This window comes from Halictus rubicundus, chromosome 1 (assembly GCF_050948215.1).
Source record: "Halictus rubicundus isolate RS-2024b chromosome 1, iyHalRubi1_principal, whole genome shotgun sequence".
Classification (NCBI taxonomy): domain Eukaryota; kingdom Metazoa; phylum Arthropoda; class Insecta; order Hymenoptera; family Halictidae; genus Halictus; species Halictus rubicundus.
Genome location: NC_135149.1, coordinates 24,075,512 through 24,103,202, shown reverse-complemented (window position 1 = coordinate 24,103,202; position 27,691 = coordinate 24,075,512). Strand labels below are relative to the sequence as shown.

At 37.1% G+C, this 27,691-nt stretch overlaps 1 protein-coding gene across 1 annotated transcript; it reads left to right on the top strand.

Moving 5' to 3' along the window:
• Window positions 1-10: 10 nt before the first annotated feature.
• On the top strand, window positions 11-27,691 carry LOC143358360 (dynein beta chain, ciliary-like). Its single transcript, XM_076795450.1, has 46 exons — window positions 11-959; window positions 1,600-1,748; window positions 4,180-4,425; window positions 4,863-5,087; window positions 5,179-5,380; window positions 5,462-5,628; window positions 5,890-6,302; window positions 7,106-7,376; window positions 7,975-8,237; window positions 8,685-8,995; window positions 9,158-9,273; window positions 9,873-10,084; window positions 10,374-10,577; window positions 11,069-11,140; window positions 11,781-11,996; window positions 12,254-12,491; window positions 13,418-13,610; window positions 13,861-14,038; window positions 14,321-14,449; window positions 14,517-14,736; window positions 15,082-15,243; window positions 15,768-15,914; window positions 16,010-16,171; window positions 16,581-16,817; window positions 17,375-17,596; window positions 18,132-18,383; window positions 18,668-18,794; window positions 18,971-19,104; window positions 19,442-19,679; window positions 20,017-20,204; window positions 20,449-20,618; window positions 20,737-20,957; window positions 21,101-21,377; window positions 21,512-21,787; window positions 22,318-22,723; window positions 23,386-23,702; window positions 24,079-24,211; window positions 24,361-24,642; window positions 24,725-24,931; window positions 25,069-25,270; window positions 25,358-25,489; window positions 25,576-25,748; window positions 26,160-26,270; window positions 26,366-26,539; window positions 26,662-26,810; window positions 27,266-27,691. The coding sequence occupies exons 1-46, from the start codon at window positions 782-784 to the stop codon at window positions 27,558-27,560; spliced, it is 9,597 nt and encodes a 3,198-aa protein (XP_076651565.1). The 5' UTR covers window positions 11-781; the 3' UTR covers window positions 27,561-27,691.

Below are 27,691 nucleotides of genomic sequence, written 5' to 3'. Positions count from 1 at the left end.
ATTGTTAATTTGTATCTAGAGCAGTGATGGGCACGGTAGGGGCCCCTCAAACGCTTGCTTCCCCCACCATCCTCTCTTTCATGCAGCGCGCACCTTCGTCGCGTTCGCTGGTGTCTCGCGTCTTCGTTGCCCCACCACAGCGATGGGCACGGTAGGGGCCCCTCAAACGCTTGCTTCCCCCACCAACCTCTCTTTCATGCTGCGCGCACCTTCGTCGCGTTCGCTGGTGTCTCGCGTCTTCGTTGCCCCACGACAGTGATGGGCACGGTAGGGGCCCCTCAAACGCTTGCTTCCCCCACCATCCTCTCTTTCATGAAGCGCGCACCTTCGTCGCGTTCGCTGGTGTCTCGCGTCTTCGTTGCCCCACCACAGCGATGGGCACGGTAGGGGCCCCTCAAACGCTTGCTTCCCCCACCAACCTCTCTTTCATGCAGCGCGCACCTTCTCATGCACGGCTCTTACTGCAAGGGACAATGGGTGCTATGGTGGGGACGGTCTTGTCTCGACTGAGACAAAAATGCCCACCACTGATCCAGAGGATGATATTTTCAAGTATCATAAATCAGTTTACATTCTTGATAAACATTGACGAAGGTTCATCCATACAAAGATATTTTCGAACAAAAAGGAACCAACTGTTGCAACATAAAAAGTGTTAATTGTTTCCAGCCCGGAATGTGTCGATCCTTACGAACAATTGAACAAAATACGCGAAGAAGTTGTGGTGTTCCTGTCCGAAGAGAAAAATCTGCTCGATCAGACGGTGATATTTGAACAAGAAATGCCCGAGTTCAAAGTGAACAAACAAGTACAGAAGGAGATGCAGCTTTTGAAGACCCTGTGGGATTACGTGAACGTGATTAGTACTAGTTTGAACGAATGGAAGAAGACTACTTGGAAAAAGCTGGACATCGAATGGATGGATCAAGAGTGCAAGAAACTTCTCAGGGAATTACGACGTGAGAACATTTTTCAATTTCGCCAGTATTTTTTGCTGTGATACTGTAACGCTTTGTAACGCTTTCTAACGAAATTGAAGCTTTGCAATCTTATTTTATGCGATATTTCATTTATCAAGATATAACGAAATTTAATTTATCATTTATCATTTATGCTTCTAACTGCAGCATATCACTATTGCTTTTTTTTTGCTATGTTCTAATCAGAGTCGCCGGATTAAGACTTGTCTTTCCACTGTACCTTCCCCTTCCACGACGCTGATCCCCCACGCGTCCGTCACGGCTCGGTCACGTGACGCGTTTCGTCTCCTTTGTGCACGTGTGGTAGTGTCACGTGACTAACCTGGTATTGACAGAGAGAGGGGGGTAACTTTTTCCCCTCGATTCGAGTCAATTCCCCTGATCTGGCGACTCTGGTTCTAATGCCTCGTTCATAGCATTGCGGATTTTACGTTACAGAGTACAAATAAACAGTAGCCTATAAAATCTCATTTCCTCCCCTTAAAATTGGTATGTACAGACGTTGTAATAATTTAGTGTAAAGTCTATAATAATAGGCATTATATACTTACACTGATATTTTTATATTCAGATGCAATAATACTTGTTTCGTTAAAAATGAATTAACATTAATTTGCAGAATTGGACAAAGATGTGCGTGGTTGGACACTGTACGGAGACGTCGAGGCTCAAGTGCGTAACATGATGGCCTCCCTAAGAGCAGTCTCAGAATTGCAGAATCCAGCTATCAGGGACAGACATTGGAGGGAATTAATGGCCGAAACGAAGGTAATTAATAGTAGTTTTGCCACGTAAATTTTGCATAAATAAGTAAATTATTCGTACAATGGTACACGGGCAGATTATAACTGTACAGTTTCAGACACTAAGCTGCAAAGTCTTACTGATGTTACGTCAGACACTTAAGTCGAACAACTGTAACATAAACAAACGAAAAATGTATACTAATCGATGCACGAGTTGAACTTCGCGCTATCTAAAATCTGTAGTTCAGCTAACTGGGACAAGTCGGTGCAAAACCTTGGTTTTAATTAGGTATGAAACTCGAATTGTTTTTCTGTGTCGGTAGGCGTCTGCGCAATATGGGTATGAGCTTGTTTGTGCGTCAAATTTTCACAAGCGCAGATAAAACGTGTGACGTACACAGAACAAAGCGAAACGAATGAGTAAGCTAGTGTTTCAAGAATAGTGAGAAAGGTATCGGCGAGATAAGCGTGCAAGGATTCGCGCCGCATTCGACGAGAGCACGTAAACATGATTGAACGAACATCACGTATCTGTAGCAGAATTCATACAAATTTGTCACAATATGATTGAATAGTTTGCATTCAATTGAGAAAGATATTACCGCTTAATTAGCACTTCGATCTTAACAGGTGGAGCAAACTCAGATTAGTTTCTAACTAGTGATAAATGTAAAAATTTCGGTGAGACAATACGAATTCAATGATAAAACCTTTTTGTTTTTAACTATTATTTTAGGTAACTGTTATTGGCATATTCGTGACATTTTTCTGATTAAAATGATACCAAACACCACACACTTCGGATCATATTTACTAGTTTAATTCGCGATATAGTAGAACCTCTATTATCCGAACTGATCGGACGTGCACGTTCAGATAGTAGAACAATACTCTAGCTACATTAAATCTTCAGTGATTTGTACTGTGTTGTATATGGATTGCTTTGAATTAATTTATCATTTGTATAATGGAGAATTCTGACATCGGTTCGGATAATCGAGGTTCTATTGTATTGTGGATGAAACGAGTAAATGTGGTCCAAATTGTGTCGTGTTTGGCCTCGTGTTAATCGGAAAAATGTCCCGAACATTTTAGTGAAAGCTTCGCGGAAAAATAATTCATTATTTTGTGTATAGCAAAAGTGACACACACTGTGGCTATTTAGAATGCGTTCTCTTGAGAACGATTGTCCCTGTACAATTATAAATTTCTATCAGCGAGCACAATGTCATAAATACACACACGGAAAACAATTGTTGCCACCAGTTTTAGTTATTTGGGAAGATGCTGAAAATTCAACTTCGCTGCTTAATTAATGAAAGTATTCCATAATTTGCATGGATTAGTGCACGTTTCGTTTCATCGTCAATGCAAACAATCTTCGTGGGAAGTAATTAGCGTGATTAATGAAGACAATAATTGTCTAAGTAGCATAATTACACGAGGAGAGGCATCCTGCGTGCTTCGTACGACCTGAGAGCAAAACGGCAATCATGCGAGTTGAAATTAGAATTATCTCCTCGAAGATAGAAACGGAAACATGATGCAATAGTGAAAGAAGTGTTAACGAATGAACGACAGAAACTTTTACTAACAGCTCTACGAATATTGGCAGGCACATACGTCGCGAAAATATAAACAAATGTATGTGCTTCTTACATAAACGAGTGTTCGTAAATCATTTACTGGTTCGCAAGTTTGGATCTGTGTTTCCGAATGTTTATTACTTTTAGTTTCTGTTAATATAATCTGTAATATTGTGCGTTCATCTGCGAAACAATTCTAATTATTTTTCTTCCCAAATATTTATTAATTATACTTTAGGAATTTTTTCAAATTTTACTTTCTTCTTAAATTAGGCTTACACTATCCCTCTATATTATTTATTTTGGACAACTAGTTCCATGCTCCTGTTAATATAACCTGTAGTATTAAAGATTCCTTTAGAATATAATTAAAATTATAATTGTCTAGCATCTTCTTGTACCTCACTTTGCCCCTGCAAAGTGTTTAGAAGACACTCCCATTGTTTCCATGATATTATCCCATGCCCTCTTTATATTTACCCACAATTGTTGCCATAGTCATAAACCATCATAAAAGTCTGCATATGCAACTCTTTCAAACAAGCCCACAGATATTCTGCAGAATTTAAATCGAGAAATTGCAAGGCACATGTAGGGACTTTGATATGTTAATCATTGCCGAGTACTGGTTGCTTTATGCTTGAGCTCATTATCGTGCTATAAATTAACTTCCGGCCACGCCTTCTGCATATTTCCTAAATCGCACTGTTTTCGAAACCTCTCGTGCAAAGTTTTATGTAAGATCATGCAATCCCAAGTTACAATATAACCATTTCAAAATTGGAATGGCAAAATTCAGATTTCCTTTTTTTTAGACGAATTTTTTAACGCAAAATAAATATTGTCTTAATAAATATTTCACGCTAGGTTGTGTTCAGCATGTCCGATAGTACGACACTGGAAGATTTGCTGAAGCTGGAATTGCATAAATATGAAGAGGAAGTGAAAAACATTGTGGCAAAATCGGTGAAAGAAATGGCAATGGAAAAAGTTCTGAAAGAATTGCACGACACCTGGAGCACTCTCGAATTTGGCAAAGATGTGCACGACCGCACGAAATTGAATGTTCTTAGAATCGACGAGGAAACTATAGAAATTCTTGAGGATAATCAGGTAATACTACAAATTTCATTATCTCGAATAAAAAGGGAAGGAAAGCAATAACACATAAGCACTATCGTAAAAAATTACAGTTATTTTTATTATTTCCTTACGAAACTATGACTAACGTATTTCTGACATTTTTCTGATTAAAATGAGCCCAAACACGATACAATTTGATACGATTCAGTAGAACCTCGATTATCCGAACTGATTCCACTGGTTAGTTCGGATAATCGAGGTTCCGCTATATCGTGGATTAAACGAACAAATGTGCTCCGAACTGTGTCGTGTTTGGAGTCATTTTAATCAGAAAAATGTCACAAATATGTTAACAAATGTTTCATAAAAAAAAATATTTTACATAACATTATAAATTATCATCCTATTAACTTGTCTTTTTTCGCGCTACTCGATTCCATTGTTACTACACATTTCATTTGTAACAGGTACAACTGCAAAACATGTTAGGATCGAAATTCGTAGGATACTTTTTGGACGACATACTCGACTGGCAAAAGAAGCTGAGCAACGCGGATGCCATAATTAACGCGTGGTTCGAGGTTCAGAGAGCGTGGATGCATCTTGAAAGTATTTTCATTGGCTCGGAGGATATAAGGAGCCAGCTCCCGGAGGAATCGAAACGGTTTGAAAAGATCGACAGGGATTTCAAAGTATTCTTTTCGAGTTTCCTTGTGTAACGGTATTTGTATTACTTGTACATAAAACATTTACGTGTACGTTATAAATATCGTTGATTTCAAGGAACTGTTAAAAGAAATGATGAGCAATTTGAACATAGTGAAAGCAACGAATCGACCGAAGCTTTTGGAGAAGCTGGAAGAATTGCAACTGCAATTGAACATCTGCGAGAAAGCTCTGGCAGACTATTTGGAAACGAAGAGACTAATTTATCCAAGGTTCTATTTCATTTCTTCGGCTGATCTCCTAGACATTTTGAGCAATGGTTAGAAAAATTAAGCCATTCATCCTTTATTTCGTCAATTTTTATGCGAATTTTTTCGTTAATTATTTTATTCGTTCTTAGGCAACAATCCCGAACTGGTTTGCAAACATCTGTCTAAGTTATACGATTCTATTGCAAATTTGCTATGGAAAAAGGACGGTGACAAAACAACAAAGAACGCTATAGTTATGGTTGCTAAAGACGGCGAGAATCTGACGATTCACGGATCTTGTGACTGTAGTGGAAAGGTATTCCCGTCAAATATTAATTTTAACAGGTCGGATAATCTTTATAAATTTATCAAAAACAATTGCATCCCATAGTAATGAAATCAATCCATGTCTATTTGGATTATTACAATTTTTATTATTTTCCAGGGAATATTTTTGCACTCTATTCTATTATTGACGTGTTGTAACATAGTTCTAAAACATAAGACTCGAATTTGTTTAGAAACAAAAGATCGAATTTTAAGTTATCCTTTTCCGGAACATAATTTATTCCTCCAGGTTGAAAACTGGTTAAACAACGTGACGGACGCCATGAAGAAGACAGTCAGGCATCACATATCTCAAGCAGTAGGAACGTATGATGAAAAACCGAGAGAACAATGGATTTTTGATCATCCAGCTCAGCCAGCACTTACCGGAAGTCAAATATGGTGGACGACCGAAGTGAACATGGCATTTATGAGACTCGAAGAGGGTTTCGAGAACGCTTTTAAAGACTATCAACGGAAACAGATCAATCAGCTTAATGCACTGATTAGTATACTTTGCGGAGACTTGGACGCGAGCAGCAGAATGAAGATTATGACAATTTGTACCATTGATGTGCACGCTAGGGACGTTGTCGGGAAGCTGATCGCGATGAAAGCGGAAAATTCTTCTAGCTTTCAGTGGCAATCGCAACTCAGACATAGGTGAGATTTTTACAAAATCTGACCAGGTGATTATAGCAGTCTCGGTATATGTGAAAGATGTAAAAACAAATTTTATTTTAAAAAATTTCGAAGCTCGATCGCCGAGAAGTGTAACAGGATTATTATAAAACTTCACAAAACTTTTTCGTTTTTAATCATTTTTGTTTGTGAAACCTTTACCAACACATTCGTGAGATTTTCTTGATTAAAATGATACCAAACATAATATGATACAAAGCACGTGTGCTTGTTTAATTCACGATTTGGTAGAACCTCGATTATCCGAACCGATGTTTGATTCCATCCTTTCATGTTTCCTTTTTGTCATAAATGGATAAAATCCGCAGTTTATGCAATTCACTGTACAGTTAAACCGTGCTAAATTTCGCTGATTATCATTATCATTATTGTAATAATAAATTTCAGATCCTTATCCAATTCGAATCTGTTCATACGTAAGATTTTGTTACTTCGACTCAAATATTCAAAATCTGACAAGTCCCGGAACGTTTGCTACTGTGCTTGTAAAAGTTGAAAATGATTCGGGTGGTGAGGATAATTGTTGCAATCACAATAGCACAGAGTTACGTGCGACTACGGCTCGCGTTTCCTGACGTTAACTATTACGTAGAACGTAACAACCAGAAAGATTCTTAAAGATTGAATCTGTGTTTATTTATTATCATTCAATTACCTGTTTAAATTGCACGTCACAAATTACTTGTTCTTCCAAAAGAAAGTGAACGGGAGCCGCCGCGTGGCTGTACCTCCACTACTAATCTCTTCGGGAAAATAATTTGCAGATGGGACGATAAGGCTCACGACTGCTTCGCTGATATATGCGACGCGTCTTTTAGATACAGTCACGAATACTTAGGGAACGTGCCGCGATTGGTAATAACACCGTTGACCGACAGATGTTATATCACCTTGACACAGTCGCTGCATCTTGTGATGGGCGGGGCACCCGCTGGCCCGGCAGGAACCGGAAAAACAGAGACCACTAAAGATTTGGGACGAGCTTTGGGGCAAATGGTCTATGTGTTCAATTGTTCCGAGCAAATGGATTACAAGGTGAGAGGCAACAGTAAAACCTCTAGAATCCTATAAAAATTATTACTAGACAGGCGGATTCTCGTGCAAAATGAAAATTGTTTCGATTACAATGAACAGGAGTCAAACAGAAAGTTCTGCCTCCTTTTAATAATTTTGATAGGACTAATACACTGAAGCTCTTAAATTTGTTAATCTACCTACTCATTTTTGTCATAAATGCATAGAGTCCGTAGTCTAATTCAACCTTCCAACACGATATTAGTATTCCAACAATTAACACTGTTGTTAGCTTTGCAGTTATACTTCGGAAAATTTGTTGATAAAACATTTATGTTGCTAACGATTTTTTTTTTAATCAAACATTTACCAAAATATTCGTGACAATTTCCCGATTAAAATAAGTCCAAACACGACACTATTCGGATCACCTTTACCTCTTTAATCCACGATAGAATGGAATCTGTATTATTCGAATTGGTTCGGATAATAGAGATTCTACTGTATCGTGGATTAAACAAGTATGCATGATCCAAACTGTGTCGTGTTTGGGCTCATGTTGACCAGAAAAATGTGACGAATACGTCGATAAAAGTTTCATGGTTGTATGTCTTTACAGTCTTGCGGAAATATTTACAAAGGTCTCGCTCAAGTCGGAGCATGGGGCTGTTTCGACGAGTTTAATCGTATCTCTGTGGAAGTGCTTTCTGTGGTTGCAGTGCAAGTGAAGTCTGTATTAGACGGAATAAAAATTGGCAAAGCAACGTTTCTGTTCTTCGGGGAAGAGCTAAATCTTGTCCCGACTGTTGGAATGTTCATCACGATGAATCCAGGATATGCTGGGAGGACAGAATTGCCGGAGAACTTGAAAACCTTGTTCCGGTATTACACAATTCATTTTTACATCGCAGAATTACTTGTTTCGTCTGTTTCTCGAATGATTCTCATTATGGTTTTGTGTTTCTGAAAGTACGAAAGGGAGTTTTGCAATGCTTATACGATGTTCTACCAGTTTTACATTAGTCGTAACCTATACAAGAAATAAAGGAGGAAAGAAAGAAAAATGAATACAGAACTAACATTTAGATAATAATAACCCGTTGAATGTAAACTTAATGGTATTAAATATCAATTTATCAATACCAAAATTAACTAAATTATACTTCAATTATACTTCAACTTCATTGTAAAATAGCTGACAATTTTTATCAATAACGCTGATCGCTTCTATAAATAAAACACACATGCAGCATACAGCGTATAAATAAAAATTTGAAAAATTTCAATAAAAATCCAAGTTTGAAGAATATTCACTAACATTCGTTAAAGGCCCTGTGCGATGGTGGTTCCTGATTTCGACCTAATCTGCGAGATCATGTTGGTAGCGGAGGGTTTCCAAGAAGCCAGATTGTTAGCGAGAAAATTCATAACGCTGTATCAGCTCTGCCGAGAACTATTATCGAAACAAGACCACTATGATTGGGGCTTAAGAGCAATTAAGTCAGTGCTGGTCGTCGCTGGGAAATTAAAAAGGGACGATCCTCAGAGACCGGAAGATCAGGTGTTAATGAGAGCTCTCAGAGATTTCAATATTCCGAAAATTGTTACCGACGACGTTCCTGTTTTCATGGGGCTTATTGGTATACGCAACTATTCGATTTTTTTTATCTTCGTTTATACCCCGCTTCCATTTATAGCAGCAGCATACTATTTATAGTAGCAGTAGAAATTTCTATTTCTCGTGTTATGCTAGCGCCAACTCCCGCAAAAGGATACTCGATCCTGTATTATCGACTTTCTAGGTGATTTATTCCCTGCTTTGGATGTTCCACGGAAAAGGGATTTAGATTTCGAAATGACCGTCAAGGAATCCGCTGTCGATCTGAAACTGCAACCGGAAGACGGTTTCATATTAAAGGTAACGCTGCGCGTTCGAGGAAATTTCTCTATCCTCGAGTTGGTTCGCAAATTTCACTGAATTCCTTCCGCAAACTAAATCACCCAATTCAATTTTTCTACAAATTAAAGCAAAAATTTGTTAGACTCGTTTCACGCGAATCTCGTTTGACTTTTACTCTTTTAAACTTTCCACTTCTCCATAGACACACGAGATATATACAGGGTCATCCGTTTTTAAACGGCCAAACGTCAACCAGCTATAGAGGACCCCAAATGAAACAACTTTCACCCCTAACACTTTTTTTGATTCGGTCTTGATTTTTAGATAATTGCAAAAACCCGTCATTTTTTGCGTTCACTTAAGATTAAATATATTAGGACTGCAATTATGTGTCTTGATGATTTTTCCTTTGTTTGGTTTAAAATAAATAGGGGCATCTTTTTTATCAAGTCAACTTTTTTGTATGACCTTTGGATCTTGGTTTTTTTGACATGGGGCACGCCGTGGAGACTGAATGAAATAACTTCGAATCAATCCGTTTAAAAACGGATGACCCTGTATATATTTTTTTGCATGAATCACGTAAACATAATCGATCAACAATTTCACAAAATTAGGTGGTTCAATTGGAGGAATTGCTTCACGTTCGACATTCAGTTTTCATCGTCGGCTTCGCGGGAACCGGGAAAACAGAAGTTTGGAGGACGCTAAATCGAACTTACTTCAATCAGAAATTGAAACCGTATTATAACGATCTGAACCCGAAGGCTGTGACCAATGACGAATTGTTTGGAATTATTAATCCGGCCACTCGGGAATGGAAGGACGGGTTTGACGCTTCCTACAACTATTACAGTAAAGTCTTGATCTAAGATGAACGGAACTACACGATCTTAGTCAGCTCGCCTATCCCCTGCACTGTGGGGCATGCCCCGCGAGGGGCCAAAAACATGCTCGTAAACATGCCGCGCTGTCCTTTCCTGAAAATAGTAACCCTACACGATCTATGTCACAGCACAGATCCGACAATTGGGCTTAGATCAAGACTTCACTGTATTTTGATTTTTTTTTAAGTCGAGTGTTGAACTAAGTTCGTTTCATTCACCGTTCGTTTTTAGATTGTTCTCGGTGATAATGAGGGATCAGGCAAACATGGCGGGAAACGATCCGAAATGGATCATTTTCGACGGAGACATAGATCCTATGTGGATCGAGTCGTTAAATACCGTTATGGACGACAATAAAGTGTTAACGTTGGCTAGTAACGAAAGAATCGCTTTAACCAGCCAGATGAGACTTCTTTTCGAAATTTCTAATCTACGGTAACAATTTTTCTATCGGTTAGTTTAGTCAAATTTTTCGGACAAGTATATTTAATTGGTACATGTCCGTACGTGTACTTCTAATTTATAATAATAGACCCTTCCATTTGTCCATAGACACACGATATGTTTGTTTTTGCACAAATTTTTGTACACATGGTATTTTTTGTTTAATTCTAGAATTTAACCCTCCGTATGTCATGCCAGAGTCATTCGTGACCCGTCGCGGTGGGGGTAGTATTCCCAGACCGGGGAAATTGAGGGGAATACAGTTATCCCCTCTCAGCCAGTCACGTGACGTGGGGAATAGCGCGGTAGAGGGGGGAATTAGAGTGGGGGAACAAGTCTTGATCTGGCGACACTGGTGAGGATAAGCTCGAGCCACCGTCAATATGTATTAGTGAAATATCGGCGTGGGTCAGAAATGACTCCGGCATAGGAGAACTCGCAAGAGTCCGAGGCTTAATAAACTTTCCCATTTAATTATCTAGAACGGCAACCCCAGCTACAGTGTCCCGAGCCGGAATTCTTTATATAAATCCACAAGATATCGGTTGGTACCCGTGAGTAATTAATTACTCATCGCTCTGAAACCCCCAAAATGTTACTTTCAATCGAATAATTTTCAACCAAACACAAATTCAACGCGATCGACATTTATCTCTCGTTAATCAGTTATGCTAACGAGACATCACTGAATCACTGTGATTGCAAAAGGTCGTCATATCATGAAAATGAATGCAGTTTGTAAAATTTTTCACATTATCCAATACACAATGACGTTTGCATTTGCAAGCCCGACTTGTAGTTTGGCACTTTAAGATTGTCAAAGACTGCGGATCTTTATGCAAAATAAAAATGTTCTTCGTCAATTGCAACGAACAAAAGCCAGATATTTGGTTTCTTCTTTTAATCATTTTAATGAGTTGAAAATAATAAATTCAAACTTTTACATTCCTTTAATTCTTTTAAAGGATTCAGTCTAATTATTATAGACTGCGGATCTGAAAATAAAAATTGTCTGCATAATTTGCGCAAAGCAGGATTCAAATAAAAATTTCATTGCTTTTTAAGCTGAACTAACACATTGATATTTTTAAATTCCTGGTTTAAATTGCACATTTTCGTCATAAATGCATAAAATCCGACGTCTAATAATATACTATTAAACGCGTTAACAATTCATATTTACGGTGAATGTAGATTTGCAATTAGCTGGATAGAGACGAGAGAAGCTTCCGAAAGAGCAAACTTGACTATACTATTCGACAAGTATGTTCCACCATTGGTAGAAGTGATGAAGCACAAATTTCGAAAGATCACCCCGTTGCCAGATATCTGCCATGTGGAAATGCTTTGCAATTTGTTAGATTGCTTTCTGACGGTGGAAAACGTGCCGCCAGATTGTCCGAAAGAATGGTACGAACGAAATTTAATAACTATTTAACACCAAACCTACCGACCACTAAAAATTAAAAAAATATATATATTCAACCATTTCCCATGGAAGGATCTTTATCATTTCAATAGTTGTAAAATAAAATGTATAAAATCGTTTATTTGTCCGGTGGTAGTAGGTTTAGTGTATGCAGGTCTGAACTAGAATTTAAAAATTTTAACATAATTTTATTGTTTCTTTAATGCATACATTTCTTTTATTATTTAAAAAAAAAAAGGCACGAATTGTACTTCGCATTTGCCTGCATTTGGGCATTCGGATCCGCCACGTTTCAAGACCAGTTAATCGACTGGCGAAACGAATTCAACAAATGGTGGCAGAACGAATTCAAAACGATCAAGTTTCCAGCCGGAGGAAATATATTCAATTACTTCATCGAGGAAGAAAGCAAAAAACTGTCGCCGTGGACCGAGAGAGTGAAGGAATTCGAATTAGATCCCGATATACCTCTGCAGGTTCGTTGAAACTATTCACTAAAAAATTTAATCAATGTTGTTAACAAATTCATGTTCTGTAATTTCCGTAAAATTCTAAAACAATCTACAGAGTGTTTTTCGCTGTAAAAATGTCGAAACGAGGATCTGCAGGAATTTTAGAAAATAGGAAGAAGATGCTTAACGTCGAAACTGTGCGTTTTCTGCAAAATTTATTCGCCGATTTTGCTTGACAAATATTTTTTTAATCACAGGTGTTTCATCCTACACATACTGTTCACTCTCGAGACGGTTTCATTATAAGGGGCCGTTATACAACTTGCATTCGTCTGTTACGCGTCGGCCATTTCCATTTCAATCGTTTTCCTTCATTTTCTAAAATCTTACGGAGTTTACACGCTTCATTCGGTCCGCCTTTAAAGCATTTCTGTCTCATCTTACAAAACTTTCGCTTTCCCCAAGTTCGTTGCTCGCTCCCACGCTCTTTTCCCCACCAACTTTCTCGTTCCGTCGCGTACCCGTAAACGTATACGCACATACACATCCGTGTACCAATATAATCTATATTATACTAATGTCACTACCGTTCTCAATTTACTATAAATTTCTGGTCAGATGCCCCACCATGTTTTCTTCGCAAACGAAATTTTGTAATTTTCTTTGTGTTGCCATTGCCATCGACAAACATTTATCAAAACAATTTCATTGTGCTTATTATTTAGTGATACGTCACAGAAATAGTGACAGAAATAATCTCTAATTACTCAATAATTTTTTTTCCAAATAGAATTGACTTTACTTTTTGTGTTTAATTTTGTTTCACATTTCCCATTGACGTTGCGATTTTTATGTCAATTGTTGGTTCTATTTTTCAGAGTCTGTAATTTTCGGTTTTTCGAACATTTCGGTGAACTTTGAACCGATTAAAAAATGATTTCGTTCCACAGTCTACGCTCGTGGCGACCGGTGACACGGTATACTTACACTTTTTCTTGGACATACTCATCAAGAAAAGAGTGCCGGTGATGTTGATAGGTGCCCCAGGATCGGGGAAAAGCGTAATCGTTGCTGAGAAATTAGGGTCCCTTCCGGATGATTATAACATTGCGAACGTGCCTCTTAATTATTACACCACTTCTGGTAATTGTTGCGTCCTTTACTTTGTTTTCTGTTCAACGTCTACGTGTTATGAAATATTTATGACTAATGAAATATTAATGATCCTTTCCAACCAATGTGCATATACTAATTAAAATAATAACTTGACCGTTTATGCGAATTATTCGTGATTATATATCCAATAAGAAAATAACTAATTAATTAAAAAATAATGAATTATTTACTTTTATTATTACTTTAAAATAATATTATTTTTAAATTAATTTTTCAGAAATGTTACAAAGTAGTATGGAGAAGTACTTGGAGAAAAAGACGGGTAGAAATTATGGTCCACCAGGTATGAAGAAACTGATATATTTTATCGACGATATGAACATGCCGGAGGTCGACACTTATGGCACCGTCCAGCCTCATACCCTGATTCGGCAGCACATTGATTACACTCACTGGTACAAAAATATACAAAATATTTTAAATAATAATTTCCTGGCATCTAGCTTATTAGTAAAGTACATATATTAACTCCTTTACGTTGGCATTCAACCTCTTTTATTAAAATTCTTTTTCCATTTAAAAAACCCGCAAGTATGCTATTTATCGATGTTCATTGACTCTCCAAACAAAGACTGTTTCACAAAATACAACTCGGAAGATATTTAAAAAAAAAAGACAGTTCCATGTCAGAATTATTTAATATTATCAAAGTGATTAATTGTTTTGAAAAAAAAAAGGTACGATAGAACAAAACTAACTTTGAAGGAAATACACAATACACAGTACGTGTCCTGCATGAACCCCACGGCTGGAAGCTTCACTATAAATCCTCGCTTGCAAAGACACTTTGCTGTTTTCGCAGTCAAGTGAGTTGTGCATGCGATAACCATTAAATGTACCATTTGCCGTGGAAAATATAATTCATCGTTGCAGTTTTCCATCCGAAGATAATTTGATACGGATCTACAGTCAAATACTGGAACAGCATCTGACGAATCCGTTTAATAAATTCGTCGTGTCGCTGGCAAATATCGCAGAGAATTTACTCACGACAGCGTTGTTCTGTCACAACAAGATTTCAACCACATTTTTGCCGACCGCGGTTAAATTCCATTATGTGTTCAATCTGCGCGATTTATCGAACATATTTCAGGTAAGAATTCTTGAAATATTCGACGAAGTTGCATACAAATTGCAATGAAAACTACTGTACTTGCTAAATAAACCACTTGGTTTAAAGCAATAATAAATAAATAAATAACATTGAAAACTCATTATGCCAGAACGAAATTGTTCAAGCAATTAGTTTAAGTCGTTCAAACAATTTCATACTGTTTTTGTGTATTTTAATTGCGAAATTGTTCAAACAATTAGTTTAAGTCGTTCAAACAATTTCATACTGTTTTTGTGTATTTGAATTGCTTCTCCCTTTCTTTTCCTCAGTCAAGACTGTCACTATTAGAACTTAATCTTAATTAGAAAAATAATCATTTTTAAGGGCTTACTTTTCGCTAACGGTGAAGCAGTGCCTACAGCAAATCATTTAATACGCTTGTACGTTCACGAAGCAACGAGAGTGTACTCTGACAAATTAATCAACGCCGATGACAAGAACACGTTCCAACAAATACTGAAAGGCTCTCTTCGCAAATTTATGTCTGTAAGTCTTTTAATTAATTTAACATTAGAGCATTATCCATATGGCAACAAAAACAGTAGAAAAAACATTAATATTTCTAGTTTTCAAGCTATCAATAAATAAATGATGATTAGAAAATATATTTTCAATTTTAAACTAATGTCCGCAAGATTTCTCATTTACCTTAAAACATTGCATGGTAACAAAACTAGGACGAAAAACATTAGTACAGTAAAGTCTCGATCTAAGCCCAATCCTCGGTTCCGTGCTGTGACATAGATCGTGTAGGCCTACTATTTTCTTGTGACCGCCTCGACCCAGTGTCGCCAGATCAAGACTTGTTCCCCCACTCTAATTTCCCCTTCCATCGCGCTGTTCCCCGCGCTTCCGCCCGGCCGGGTCCAGTGGAGGGGATAGGCGAACTGACTAAGATCGGGTAGCTCGGTTCTGCTTAGGTCAAGACTTTGCTGTATTTCTATTTTTCCAACGATCAATAATCATTTTCGTGCAATGTATTAATTCGATATACATGTTTCTAACTTTAGGAAATTGACGAGAATGTTATATTTGCTGAGCCAATAATATATTGTCATTTCGCTGAGGGAATAGGCGAACCAAAGTACATGCCAATAAAAGACTGGCCGCAGTTAACAAAACTGTTAGACGAAGCTTTGCTTAATTATAATGATCTGGTAAATATAACTGTTGAAACAAAAACTCAATTAACGATGTTGTTCGTTGCTTCTAAATTATTTAATGCAAGAACTGTTTCTATGTCTATGAATAGGTAGCAGCGATGAAATTGATATTGTTTGAGGATGCGATGTACCAAGTGTGCCAAATAAATCGCATTTTGGAGTTACCAAGAGGAAATGCTCTTTTGGTAGGAGTTGGGGGAAGTGGAAAACAGTCTCTTTCCTCCCTTGCATCGTTCATCTCAGGTTTAGAGGTATCTATTTATTTAATTATGACAAGCCTAGTATTCTACATGTGTTAACTATTTTAAGCTGAACTTGAACATATAAACAGTGTACTCCAATTCAACAAAAACTGAGTATTTCGAAACTATAGAAAGTACAAACAAAAATATTTAAGTAGAAGTCAATAAATAAATAAAACTTAAAAATAGGCACAGTATTCGGTACCCCCACAGTAAGTGGGTGCCTTACCCTACGAGATGCCTACACACATACGAAATAAACACTGGCTATAAAATACGAAATGTCGTAATTTGAAACGATATATAATGATAGTCAACTTCCAAACTTTCACAAATTAAATGTCTTTCTAAAATAAATATTTGCAAATTCGTTTCGTAACTAAACACTCGCATTCTTTACATTTTTGTTCTCGTACAGGTATTTCAAATGCAATTAAAAACGGGATATTCGATGAATGATTTACGGACGGATTTAGCAGCACTATACTTGAAGGCAGGATTAAAATCAATCGGAATAACATTCCTGATGACTGATTCTCACGTTGCGGACGAAAGGTTTTTAGTTCTGATTAATGACATGTTGGCTTTCGGTGAAATTTCAGAATTATTCGCCGACGAGGACATTGATAATATCGTGAATGCCGTGAGGAACGAGGTAACGTGGAATTTTAATAAAAATGAACCTGAGATTCGTTTTTTTTTATAAATATTTTCTCTCTTAATTTGAAATTTTTTAGGAATTTTTATCTAAAAAACTATTTGTTGAACGTGAAGATGTGTTGTTTTATTTCGTTTAGAAACAAAACCATTAGTTCTCATTCATGAATTATTGTTCTATGGTTGTTATTTTGTGGACCTTTATGCAAAATAAAACGTTTGTGCATCAATTGCAAGTTACAAGGGCTAAATGTATATCCTTGGTTAATAATTTGAATATATTAAAAAATAATATATAAAAACTCTCAAAATCTATTAATCACTGTTTTATTAATTACTGTTTTAAATTGCATCCGCTCATTTTTAATTTTGAACAAAAGCACTGTCAAAATTAAAAATGGCATACAGCCAATTCTTAAATTGGAAACAACAATTTTAAATAAAAATCTAGCTGCACAGAATTTTTTTTTATGCATTATTGGTCAACAAATAAATTTTTCTGTACTGTTTTTTATACTCAATATTTTATAACATTTCAATATTTACACGATGCAGGTGAAACAAACCGGCATGCTGGACACTAACGAAAATTGTTGGAAATTTTTCATCGATCGAGTTCGAGGAAAATTGAAATGTGTCCTATGCTTCTCTCCGGTTGGATCAACTTTGCGAAACAGAGCCAGACAATTTCCAGCAATAGTGAACAATACGTCGATCAATTGGGTTCAGAGTTGGCCGCTGGAAGCTCTGAGATCAGTTTCTGCTAGGTTCTTAGACGTAAGAATATTCGAAAAAATAGCTTCGCTAATAAAGAATTTAACATATTTCACCGGATGACTGTGAACAATTAGAAATAATTGAACTGTTCTCGCGAATATTCAAAACTCCACTAATAAAAATCTGAGCATATTGTTCTCTCGTTTATATTGATAAGGTCCTCAACATACCATTCGATTCCTCTTCCCATATTATTTAAAGAAACAATTCAAATGTTGAATTTCCCGCGTATTAATGCTGCTTCACTTAATTCATTATGCCGACCGGAAGACATGTTGTTTCTGTAACGATCTGAATTTATAGACTGGTTCACTTCCTTAATTATATCTCTATTAGATGTCACGAAACAGTCCGCGATTTCATTTTCCTCGGCAGTAGACGAACACATTACATGTAATGAATGTAATTAATAAGATAACTTTTGATAAAATTAGTTTATCAGTTATTTGAAGTCTTAATGTCACGAGGCTTACCCGGTATAACACATTTATGTATTCTTTTATTTATTCGTTAATCTCTTATTCTCTGATTTCAGGGATTAGATGAACTTCCGAAACAGTATAAAAAATCAGCGTCTATGTTTATGTCGTTTGCACATACCAGCGTTAACAACATATCCGCGTTGTATCTGCAAACCGAGAGGAGATATAATTATACCACCCCGAAATCGTTCTTAGAACAAATTGCTTTGTATACGAAATTACTTATAGAGAGAACGTATGATATAAAAGCAATGATAGAACGATTAAGAAGCGGTCTGGAAAAATTAGAATCCTGTGCTGCCCAGGTAACTAATATATTTTCTACAATTATTATTAAAAACCGATCTCGAACACCAGTATCTTCGAACAGTTAAAAAAAAAATTAAAATAGTAACAAAATATTTATTCTTATTTTAAAATTGTTCAGTTTATTTAGTATATATAGAACTGCAAAAATATGGCAAATTAAAAGTTAGACACTCCATAAAAAATAATGTGAAAGATACTAAAATGATTGCAAGGTCGAAGATTGTAAGGTTTGTCGTTAAACATGAAAATTAGTGGATTTCACATTCTGTTTACGTGATAGGTGAGTGAGCTAAGGGTTGTATTAGCAGTCCAAGAAGTTGAATTGAAGAAAAAGAATGAAATCGCGGACAAAATTCTTACCGAAGTCCGGGCTGAAAATACAAAAGCCGAAGCTGAAAAAGCGATTGGTACAGTTTCAGATTCGTCAGTTTAATTTAAATTAAATTGCGATTGATATTTCAATATATGTACCGTGGAGAGAATTTTGTACTTGTAATGCTAGATGCTACCTGCATTACTTTTTCAATTAACTTCAAATACAGATTCCCTTAGGCGTGTACAAATGAAATAATGTTTTTTATAGTGTCCGAAGAAGAAGCAAAAATCGCGGAGATAAAAGAAACTGTGGCAGAAAGGCAGAAACGATGCGATGAAGATCTGGCAAAAGCCGAGCCGGCTGTCCGACAGGCTGAAGCTGCCCTGGACACTTTGAATAAGGTAAGACATCTTTTGAACTAGCATGATTCACGTAAAATTGCATTTATCACATTGTGATACAAGGTCACAATGGGTCACAGCACATAGGTCACAAGTGACTTAACGGAGTGGGGGTACGCCGTAGCCACGTAGCTGTGACAGTGCGTGTGATAAATACATACAGTATTGCCCGTAGGGGCGTGGCTTCGAGCCCGCAGGGGCGTGGCTTCGTGCCCGCCGTTCCGTGTATGCCCAGGGCAAGAAAATCGCTGCCCGTACGGGCAGGCGCTGAACGGCTCTGTTGTACGGGAAACGCAAAGCATGCCACTACTCTGTTAAAGCAACAGGAACTTTACAGAGCAATTTGACGGAATTGAAATCCTTCGGGACACCGCCGGAACAAGTAGCGATGGTAGCGCAGGCGGTGCTGGTCCTGTTTGCTCCCAGGGGACAGATCCCGAAGGACAGAAGTTGGAAAGCGTGTAAAGCAATGATGGGGAGTGTTGACACGTTCCTCTCGCAACTTCGGAATTACGACAAGGAAAACATCCATGCCGATGTTGTCAAAGCCATTCAGCCTTACATCAATAACAAAGGCAAGACAAATAAATTCTCATGATTGAAGTAAACATGCCATTTACAGTTCCCAATTATTTATTAAAAGGGGACACACCACACAAAAGAATGCAATGTAGGATACTAAAATTCGTGTAATGAAAACTTAAGCGTAAGGTAGTATGCGAGCGTTTGTAAAAATCGAAAAACTTTATGTAAATGATGGAAAAGAGAAATATTTATTAAGGGCTATTCTGGAGTTCTATTTTTAACTCCATTTTTTTGGGAATCATTGAAATTATTGAAAGAAAAATTCTCGTCTAGCTTCCACTTTTTAAAAGTAAGAAAATAACAAATAAATGTACTAAATTGTTCTAGAATTTGATCCAGAGATCATTCACTCGAAATCTCAAGCTGCCGCCGGCCTCTGCAGTTGGGTTAGAAATATTATGGTTTTTCATTACATTAATGAAACTGTAAAACCGTTAAGAGCTGCACTTGCACAAGCGAACGCTGAACTTAAGGCTGCAATGGATCACTTGAACGCTCTGAGAGCACGATTGGCGGTAGGTTATGATTTTTAATAATCATCGTTTTTATTACATTTGATGTTTGAAACTGTTTTTAAGCCAAAATTAACTTTTTACGAAGTAACTAAGAACTCCAAGCACCAATTGAATTTTCTAACACGATTTCAAAATTGTCTGCAAAAATAGTGTACGTGGGGAGTTACAGGGGGGGACTTCATATTTTCAAGAATAAAAGAAACCACTGTTAAGCTGCTAAACAATTGTTGCAACTGCTTTCCAGGAGCTGCAAAAAGTGCTTGACGCATTGGGGGAACGGATGAACACAGCTTTGCAGGAAAAGCAGAAATGCCAAGACGAAGCAGACGCCACTGCATTAACAATTGATCTTGCGAATAGGCTTGTCAATGGACTAGCTTCCGAAAAAATTCGCTGGACCGAAACTGTGGAAATGTTAGTAACAATTTTTCAGACTACATTTAATGTTATAACATTGATGGAACATATCCAGAATACAAATGCAATCCCAAGAGATGGACGCCACCGAAAATTAATTAATTCGTTCGCTTAGGCTGAATAATTCAGGAGTCACTGTGCCAGGTGATATTCTGCTTGTAACAGCATTCCTTTCATATATGGGTTGTTTCACACGAAAATTCAGATACGATTTGATGTATGAGAATTGGTTGCCGTTCCTGGAAAATTTAGAGGTCAAAATACCAAGGACTGCAGACTTGGACGTGTTGGCAATGCTGTCTGATGATGCGCAAATTGCGCAATGGAACAACGAAGGTAATAGAACGTTAGAACTGTAAATAATAATTGTGATTGAAGGAGTAAGAAAGGAAAACCTATTTCATTATAATAAAATATATCATATCATTATAATAATCATTCAAAATGATATCCATTTAACGTTAAACGCGTTGTTTAAGGTCTGCCAACCGACAGAATGTCTTCCGAAAACGCAACGATTTTAATGAACTCGTCGAGATGGCCTCTAATGATAGATCCACAGTTGCAAGGATTGAAATGGATCAAAAATCGATACGGGGAAGACTTGCAAGTACTTCGACTTACTCAACATAATTACTTGAATCTCGTTGAGATTTCCATTGCGAATGGTGGAACCGTTTTAATTGAAAACATTATGGAAGCAATCGATCCCGTATTGGACCCGGTTATTAAAAGAGATTTGATAAAAAAAGGAAAGTACGTTCCCCTCTGTTATCTCCAATAATGTACAATAATCGGCATATGTTTGAACCACAAATTTAATCAGTACAACGAATATTTGAAAAATAATTGTTATGGAATCTTCATGTACTTTGATTTTCTTTTTCAAGGGCTATCAAGATTTGGGACAAGGAGGTCGATTATGATCCCAACTTCCGTTTAATTCTGCAAACGAAGCTGGGCAATCCTCATTACAAGCCCGAGATACAGGCGCAGACCACCCTGATCAATTTCACTGTAACGAAAGATGGTTTGGAGGAACAATTATTAGGAAATGTCGTCAAAGCCGAAAGACCTGACTTGGAAGCCAAAAAAGCAGAGCTGACCACGCAGCAAAATACATTTAAAATTACGCTGAAGGCTTTGGAGGACGACCTTTTGCACAGGTACTGTTTTTTCGAAAATTTGTTTTTAATTATCTTTTTTTTGTATGGAACTTTTCCGACCGTATTCGTGACATTTTGCCGATTAAAATGAGTACAAACACGACATAGTTCGGAGCACGTTTACTCGTTTAATCCACGATTTAATGGAACCTCTATTATCCGAACTGATCCGTGGAATATGCTGTGTTACCCAGCTGTAGTGCTAGATTAAATATTTACCAATGAATTGTGTGAAATGAAATGAGTATATCATTTAGATAATGGAGCATTCAGATATCATCCGTTCGGATAATAGAGGTTCTACTAAATCGTAAATTAAACAAGCAAATATTTTCCGAAGTGTCATGTTTGGACTCATTTTGACTAAGAAAGTGTAGAGAATATGTTGGTAAAAGTTTCGTGAGAGAATCATTACAAACAAAAAAGTTGTGTAGTATTTTAACTAGCGTTGTCTTGTTTGACATTTTTATATTGAGGCATTACTGCGTTTTTAACCGACTAGTAACGACGAATAATAATTATTCTTAAAGATTATCGACAGCAGGACCAGATATATTAAGTGACGTCGATCTAGTGATAAATCTCGAGACCACGAAGAAGACTGCTGCAGAAATTCAAATAAAGGTAGCCGAGGCTAAGGTGACTTCTGTGAAAATAGACGAGGCTCGTGAAATTTACCGAACAGTGGCAGCCAGGGCCAGCCTTCTGTACTTTGTCTTAAACGATCTCAGCAAAATCAACATGCTCTACCAGTTTTCTCTGAAGGCTTTCAGTGTGGTTTTCCAAAATGCCATCAAATTCGCCGAAGAGGCCGACACGTTACCAAAACGCGTTGCTCTTTTAATCGACAGCATCACCTATTTAGTTTTCATTTACACGAGCAGAGGATTGTTTGAGAACGACAAGCTAACGTTCCTCTGTCAGATGACAATTCAGGTAACGTCTACATGTGTCTCATTCTTTGAAAATTTGTTCACGCGTTGCAAACATCACGACGATATCAAAGCCTAATATAAAAGTCGCATTACTAGTGACCAACACTTTCATAAATCATATCAGAGAAAAATGATTTAATGAAACCTCAAAGTACGTTTTAATTACAATTGTTGTTTGAAATGTATTGCCTCTGAACTTCCTATGAATCTAAACAATTTCCGAAAAATCTAAGACCACGTGTGCAAAAAATATAATCACATGTAAAATGGCAAATATTTTTCATTTTTATACAAACTAATATATTCAGTATATCAGAGTCGGGCAACTGGCGGCCCATGTTCTCAGCAGTGTCGCCAGATCGAGACTTGTTCCCCCACTCTAATTTCCCTTTCCACCGCGCTATTCCCCACGCTTCCTCCGGTACTGGCAGAGAGAGGGTAACTTTTCCCCTCAATTCGTGCTCCCTCCTCTCGTCTCCCACCACTCGACTGGTATCCTATGAAAGAAATAGCGTGTGGGCCGTAGGACCCAGTTCCCCGGCTCTAAAGAATAAAGTCAAGCTAGGTGTGGTGTCGAAGAGTGGGAGAAGCGACAGCGGGGAAGAAATTGCCTGGCTCTGCAGTACATAACTCTATTGTATCATATGAGTAAACTTTTCGCAGATTTTTATGCAATCGGAAGAAATAACGCAGTCCGAGCTCGATTTTCTATTGCGGTTCCCTTACATGATCGATTTGATCAGTCCAGTAGACTTTCTGACGAACGTTGGTTGGGGAGGAATCAAATATTTGAGCCAAATGGACGACTTTCGAAATTTGGAAAAAGACATCGAAGGTGCAGCGAAACGATGGAAAAAGTTCGCGGAATCAGAAACGCCGGAACGCGAAAACTTTCCGCAGGACTGGAAAAATAAAACAGCTTTGCAACGACTTTGCATTATGAGATGTCTCAGGCTGGATCGAATGACTTACGCACTTAGGTTTGTTGAAAATCTAATTGCAGATTATCCTTATCGTTGGTGAATTTTTTAACAGCCTATATTTTATGTCCTGTCGTATATACAGGGTGTCCCAGCAACATTTAAGGGGATAAGGGGCACATGTAACAGTAAAAAATGGATTTTCTCTGGGGTCAATTTTTCCAAAATTTCAATGTTGTATGTTTTCAATTGGAGCGCAATATTTCCTTTCGATATCCTTACAGGGTGTAAAAGACCAAGATAATTGTTTAGTTTAATAGTCTCGTAAAAATAGAAATCTTTATATTGTTACATGTGCTCTTAATAAAGTAAAAATATTTATTAGATCTAGCATTAACAAAAAGAAAGTTTACTAAAATTTCATGAATTTGTACAGGTGTTTTGTGGAGGAAAAACTGGGTTCAAAATTTGTTGAATCTAGATCTCCCCCTTTCCATAAATCCTTTGAAGAAACAAGCTCGATTACTCCTATATTTTTCATTCTTTCTCCAGGTGTGGATCCTCTAAAGGTAAATCATTTTGCAGCATAATATATTGTACGATGGCTGTTCGATAAGTGCGTCATATAACTGTCACTTGAAACCCCCAAACAAAACCAGCTCGATCAATCAACTACTGTAGTTATAAATAATCGAAAACTAACAAGATAATTCTTTAGGATGTAGAAAAACTTGGAAAACAATTAGGATTCACATCGGAAGGCAGAAACTTCCATAATGTGTCATTGGGACAAGGACAAGAGCCGGTAGCCGAAGAAGCAATGATTATTTCCGCAAACGAAGGGCACTGGGTGATTTTGCAAAACGTTCATCTGGTGAAAAAATGGCTGCCTACGCTGGAAAAGCGAATGGAACAATTATCAGACAACCCTCACCCCGATTATCGGTTATTTATCAGTGCTGAACCCAGCCCAGATCCTCAGGAATCGATAATACCACAGGTAATTGAACTGTAATTACAAGAAAATAATTTAGTTAAAAATGTTCATGTACACTGTGGTCTACATACACTCGTATGTCCAGGGAATTCTAGAGTCTGCTATAAAAATCACGAACGAACCACCGTCAGGAATTCAGGCGAACATTCACAAAGCACTGGACAATTTTAGTCAAGAAACTTTGGAGTCCTGCAGCAAGGAAACCGAGTTCAAAGCTATATTGTTTGCGCTATGCTACTATCATGCTGTGCTTGCTGAACGCAGAAAATTCGGAGCCCAGGGATGGAATAGGGTGCCGATTTTTTTAAAAATAATTATATATACTAAATACCTGAAACTTACTGAATATGAAAATGCGATTAAGTAATTGCTTAGCTATTGCGCGATCCGTTTAATATTAATTTAATATTTATTCTCTGCTATTTCCAGTCGTATCCATTCAATTTTGGCGATTTGACGATCAGCGTATCGGTGTTGTTCAATTATTTAGAAAACAGTATCAAGGTACCCTGGGAGGACCTTCGATATTTGTTCGGTGAAATAATGTACGGTGGTCACATCACAGACGACTGGGACAGGCGATTATGCAGAACGTATTTGATGGTGTACTTGAAGCCGGAATTAGTCGAGGGTAAATAATTATTACAAACTTATTTTCTACCGTAATTGCAACAAACTGGAGTAAAATGTGACTTGAAATTGTTTCTTGTACATTTAGGTGAATTGTACCTAGCTCCCGAATTTTTAGTGCCACCTAACAACGATTATACAGCGTATCATCAATACGTTGATGATTTTCTGCCTAGCGAAAGTCCAATTCTTTATGGTCTTCATCCTAACGCCGAAATTGGTAATAAGTTAATACTCTTAAACACTGTAAGAATAATGAATTGTTTGAAGATACTTTATGTTTCTAAAACACGATGCCTGCATTAGGATTTTTAACATCAACCGCCGAAAATTTGTTTAAAACGTTACTGGGAATGTTAACGCAAACTGTGAGCGACGCAGAAGGAGATATGTCGAAAGAAGAGAAAATGAGATCTATTTTGGAAGATTTATTAGATAAATTGCCAGAAGAGTTTAACATGGCAGAACTTTATGGCAAGGTAACTAAAGACTTGTATATTAATTTTAATTTTAACTTTGTATTTGAATATTTTAATTTGTATTTTTGTAAATAATTCCCCATGAATGCATCTCGAATCTTGTAGCTTTAGCGTTACATTGCCTTAAAAGTGTGTGTACTGTGCGTCCCGCACAAGAAGTCTCGTTGAAGGAATGCGGAGCTGATTGGTCAGAGTGGAAAGGGCACGCCTCTAGCTGCTCTATTGGCTAAAGCGGTCGCACATACTATGTAGCGTGTGACGTCAAAGCCCAAGCATTCGACTACTGAAATATCAACAGTGGGTATAGGCGGAGCGAGCAAGTGCTCCCTTTGCCCTTGAGTCGTCCCGCGAGACTTCTTGTGAGGCACGGACAGTACTGTGTACTCGAAATGAAGTATTAAAACATGCCAGGTTGAAGATCGCACGCCCTACGTCACAGTTGCATTGCAAGAATGTGAAAGAATGAATTTATTGTGTAAGGAACTTCGAAGATCCCTTCGAGAATTGGAATTGGGTTTGAAGGTAATGGACAATAATGGAAAATAATGGGATTTTTGTAAAATTAACTACAGGATTGGCTACAGTGCTGATGTATTATAAAATTTGTTTTACGACAGGGTGAATTAACAATTAACGCCGAAATGGAAAATCTGCAAAATTACATAATGATGGATGCTGTTCCGCCATCTTGGACCAAACGAGCATACCCTTCTAATTTAGGATTAAATAGCTGGTTCGCGGATATGCTGAATAGGATAAATGATTTGTCCAGTTGGACTGCAGATTTTGGTGTAAGTTTAAAATTAATATTAGCGTGGGTTGCTATAACAATAATTTCGCCCGTCGAGTCTCGTTAATCAACTAGTACAGTTAATCGAAATTATTGTAAAAGAAATAAATTTTCAACTTTTAGCTTCCCGCTTCGATATGGCTGGGCGGTTTTTTCAATCCGCAATCATTTTTAACCGCAATTATGCAACAAACTGCGCGCAAGAACGAGTGGCCATTGGACAAGATGTGTCTGTATTGTGAAGTTATAAGGAAAGCTAAGGAAGAAATCACGTAATTATTATAAATTTTAATTTTTACGATTTTTTTGGAATGCTAAGTCTTTGCACATTTAATTTATTCGTTAATAAATACACAGAAATAATTGTAACGATCTGTTAAAACTATGAAAGTATAAACAACTAAGATAATAGTGAAAAACATTGGTTTTTAATTTTTTTTTACTATGTACCCACATTTTAAAAATTCTCAAAAAAATTACACATTAGATCAACTTGGTTTAAGGACACTGTCCTATGTTTATTCAGTTTGGAGAATTTAACTCTTCTTTCAGGAACTTCTGAACACTTCCAAACAAAACAATGTGTCCCTTTCTGAATATTGTATATACTTGTCTGTAGAATTCGTTTTTTATTTATGAATATTTTATAACAAAAATTTTAACAGTTGGCACACCTACATTCCTTTGTTATCAAATAATCATTGCGATTTTTCATTTAAAATTCTAGATCAGCACCAAGAGAAGGGGCATACATAAATGGATTATACATGGATGGTGCTCGATGGGACATGCAAGCGGGCTGCATCACAGATTCTCGATTTAAAGAACTATATCCCTTGATGCCAATCGTTTACATTCGAGCTATCACTCAAGATAAGCAAGATCTAAGAAACATATACGAATGTCCTGTATACAAAACTCGATCTAGGGGACCCACTTATGTGTGGACTTTTAATTTGAGAACAAAGGAGAAAGCAGAGAAGTGGATTCTTGCTGGAGTAGCTATTTTATTGCAAATCTAAATGTATTACAATAACTAATAATTACCTAAAATAAATGCTATTCACTATTCATGAAAATACATATTTTTTTATAATAAGAAAAGCTTACTGGTAAGCAGAAAAATCTCAAACTTAACGAATCGTTTAATTTA